This window comes from Echinops telfairi, unplaced genomic scaffold (genome assembly GCF_000313985.2).
Source record: "Echinops telfairi isolate 266 unplaced genomic scaffold, ASM31398v2 ScPeMD7_31;HRSCAF=116, whole genome shotgun sequence".
NCBI lineage: Eukaryota > Metazoa > Chordata > Mammalia > Afrosoricida > Tenrecidae > Echinops > Echinops telfairi.
Window position 1 is genome coordinate 43486653 of NW_022103928.1, and position 2766 is coordinate 43489418.

At 36.7% G+C, this 2766-nt stretch overlaps 1 protein-coding gene across 2 annotated transcripts in view; it reads right to left on the minus strand.

Moving 5' to 3' along the window:
• Positions 1–2766, minus strand: part of ACTR3B (actin related protein 3B) — a 113455-nt gene that overhangs the window by 74198 nt on the left and 36491 nt on the right. For both annotated transcript variants that reach the window (XM_004702327.2, XM_045289972.1), the window contains one exon: positions 1826–1950. In XM_004702327.2, coding sequence (XP_004702384.1) covers positions 1826–1950 — 125 coding nt within the window. The remainder of the gene's footprint in view (positions 1–1825; positions 1951–2766) is intronic.

Consider the following 2766-nt stretch of genomic DNA (forward strand, 5'->3'; position numbering starts at 1 on the left):
GTGCTTTAACACTGTAGCGATGAAAATAATTCAAGAAGTTAATAAGACTATAGAATCTGGAGCCAGAAGGCCTCAATTTGAATCTCAGTTCTGTCACTTAATAGCTGTGTAATCTTAAACAAATTACTTAATCCCAGTGGTGGTTTCATTGCACGTAAAATGAGATAGTTAACATTAAATTATAAAAATGGGGAGGAGTTGATATCAAGGGCTCAAGTAGAAAGTAAATGTCTTGAGAATGATGATGGCAACAAATGTACAAATGGGCTTGACACATTGGATGGATGGATGGATGGATGGACTATGATAAGAGTTGTACGAGCCCCCAATAAAATAATTTTAAAAGAAAAAAAAAAAGAGTTATAGTCCAGGAAACCCACAGGGGTAATTCTACCCTCTCCTATAGGGTTGCTCATCTGCCAATCCCGATATCAGATAATCTATGTTCAAAAAATAGCCAATGAAAACCCTAAGATCACAACAGAATATTATCTGATATCGGGACTGGAAGATGAGCACCCTGGACTGGAAAGCCAAACCAAATTCAGTGCTATCGAGTCAATTTTGACTCTTAGGGACCCTATAAAACATTAAGTAGAAAACATGAAATAATATGGCAAATATAAAATTTAATACAATGGTAGTTAGAATAAATGTAATGGATTAAAACTCATCAATCAGGTACAGAAAGGCTTATATTGCACAAAAATAAATGAAACAAGCAATGAAAAAATAATCACAATGGGTGTTGCTATTGAACTGCTTCTTATAAAGCCAGTGCTTTAAACCTACCGGCTGCTCCACAGGAGAAGGAGAGGGTGTCTGCTTCCAGAGAGTCACAGCCTCAGAAACCACATACAGGGCTGCTATCAGTTAGAATCAACTCAACGGCAGTAGCTGGTTTTTGTTTGTTGGTTGGTTATGGACATATAATGAGATATTGTGAGGCAAGGGTATAATGAAATGAGATTCTAACAATGGAAAGAATTTACTCAAAAGAGAAATGAATGGATACTGTAACAATTTTTAAAATTACTTTTAGTATCATAAAATCGAGTATAAGGCATACACAAAGAAAGAAGAAATGAGTTCTACCTCTAGCAACAGAAAGGAAATTGAAGAAAGGATTTCTAAAGATTTATCTCTTGAACTAACTTCTTACAAGTAAGAAGACATATGCTAGGAGAAAATTGCAAACCTGGGGACCAAGCAGAGTAAATGATCAGAGACAGCAGAGGGAATGGAGGTGTCTGTTCCAAGCAGCCTTGCCAAGATTGCTACTAAAAACTGTACAAGTTAATCATGATGAAAAGGGCATTTATCCAACATGAGTTTAAGCACCAGCTAGTTAGAACCTGACAACAGAATCTTACAGTAGAAAGTTTAAATATATCTTTAGTACTAAAATCCAGTGTGGAAGGCACATATGGCTCATATAAGTTTCATTCTTTATTTTTTTCTTCTTAAGAACAAATACCTATTTAAAAACTTAACAGCATTTCTGGTCAGTTAATCAGGCTGCAATTTTCCATATATGACAGGTTAATCATTCAGCCTGCCATTTTCCATAGTAGTAGGCCTTGCTCGTCTATGCAACCAAGGATCCTCTGAATCCATTATGCATACTGGGACTTGGTTAATTCATATTCCTAAAATTGAAAGACTTCTGCTCAAAAGCAACAACAAAAGCCTTTACTCATCATAAGATGAAAAATACATCCCATAATTCACAAATAAAATTCCTAGGCAGTGGGTCACTTTACATTACTCCAGTGCTCTATTCCTGATATACACTTGTACGGAGCAATCTGGGGCAGAAGCTTACCTTTGTAGCATATGTAGGCTTATCTATGGCTTCATCTCCTATGAAAAAGTCCAGGTCGTCAACTCCCCTTAATACCCTCCTCTGAGCTTGGTCAACAACTTTTGCTGACTCTCTGATGGCAATACCTTAAAAAGAGCACAGAGTTGTATCATCATCCATACTTACATGAACAATCAAGAAAGAACAATATAATCCCTATGTATCACAAGTAAATCTTCAATGCTAAAATTTTACCTGGGATAGGAGGGTGGTCACAGAAAATATATTATCAAAACGTGCATAAAATAACAGAGAAATAAGTCTAATATCCTCAGTATGGCATAAAACAATTTAGCTGGTCTGTTTTTGATGATGACAGAGAATATACAAGGGAGTACCAAAAAAAATGGAATTTTTTTTCAAAGCTATGTATTTAAATTTTTTTTACAAAACAACCTTACCACCTTAAAAGTACTCTCCATTACACTTAATACATTTGTCAAATCTCATCTATTCGGATGGCTGACAGCATCTCCATTTTTTCTTCACCTCTTCTATGTCTTCAAATTGCTGCCCTTTCATGTCCTTCTTCAGTCGAAGAAACAAGAAGTCACACAAAGTGAGGTCAGGTGAGTAAGGTGGGTGGAGCAAGAGAGACATGCTGTTTTTTGCCTAAAACTGGCACACTGAAATGGTTGCATGAGCAGGTACATTGTTGTGTTAGCAAAACCAATTCCCCATCTGCCCCAAATCAGACCTTTTTTGTCGCACAAGTTTGATTAGCAGTCTGGCCTGGTGGAACTAACTCCTAATGCACTACAAGTTCACATTTTTGTCCCTTCGGGAAGTTGACGAACATCCAGAACAAGGTTTGCCATCAATTAACATTTCACCTTTTTTTAAATGAGAAAACCACTTGTACACTTGAGATTTTCCCATAGCTCTGGCCTTGTAAGCTGTGT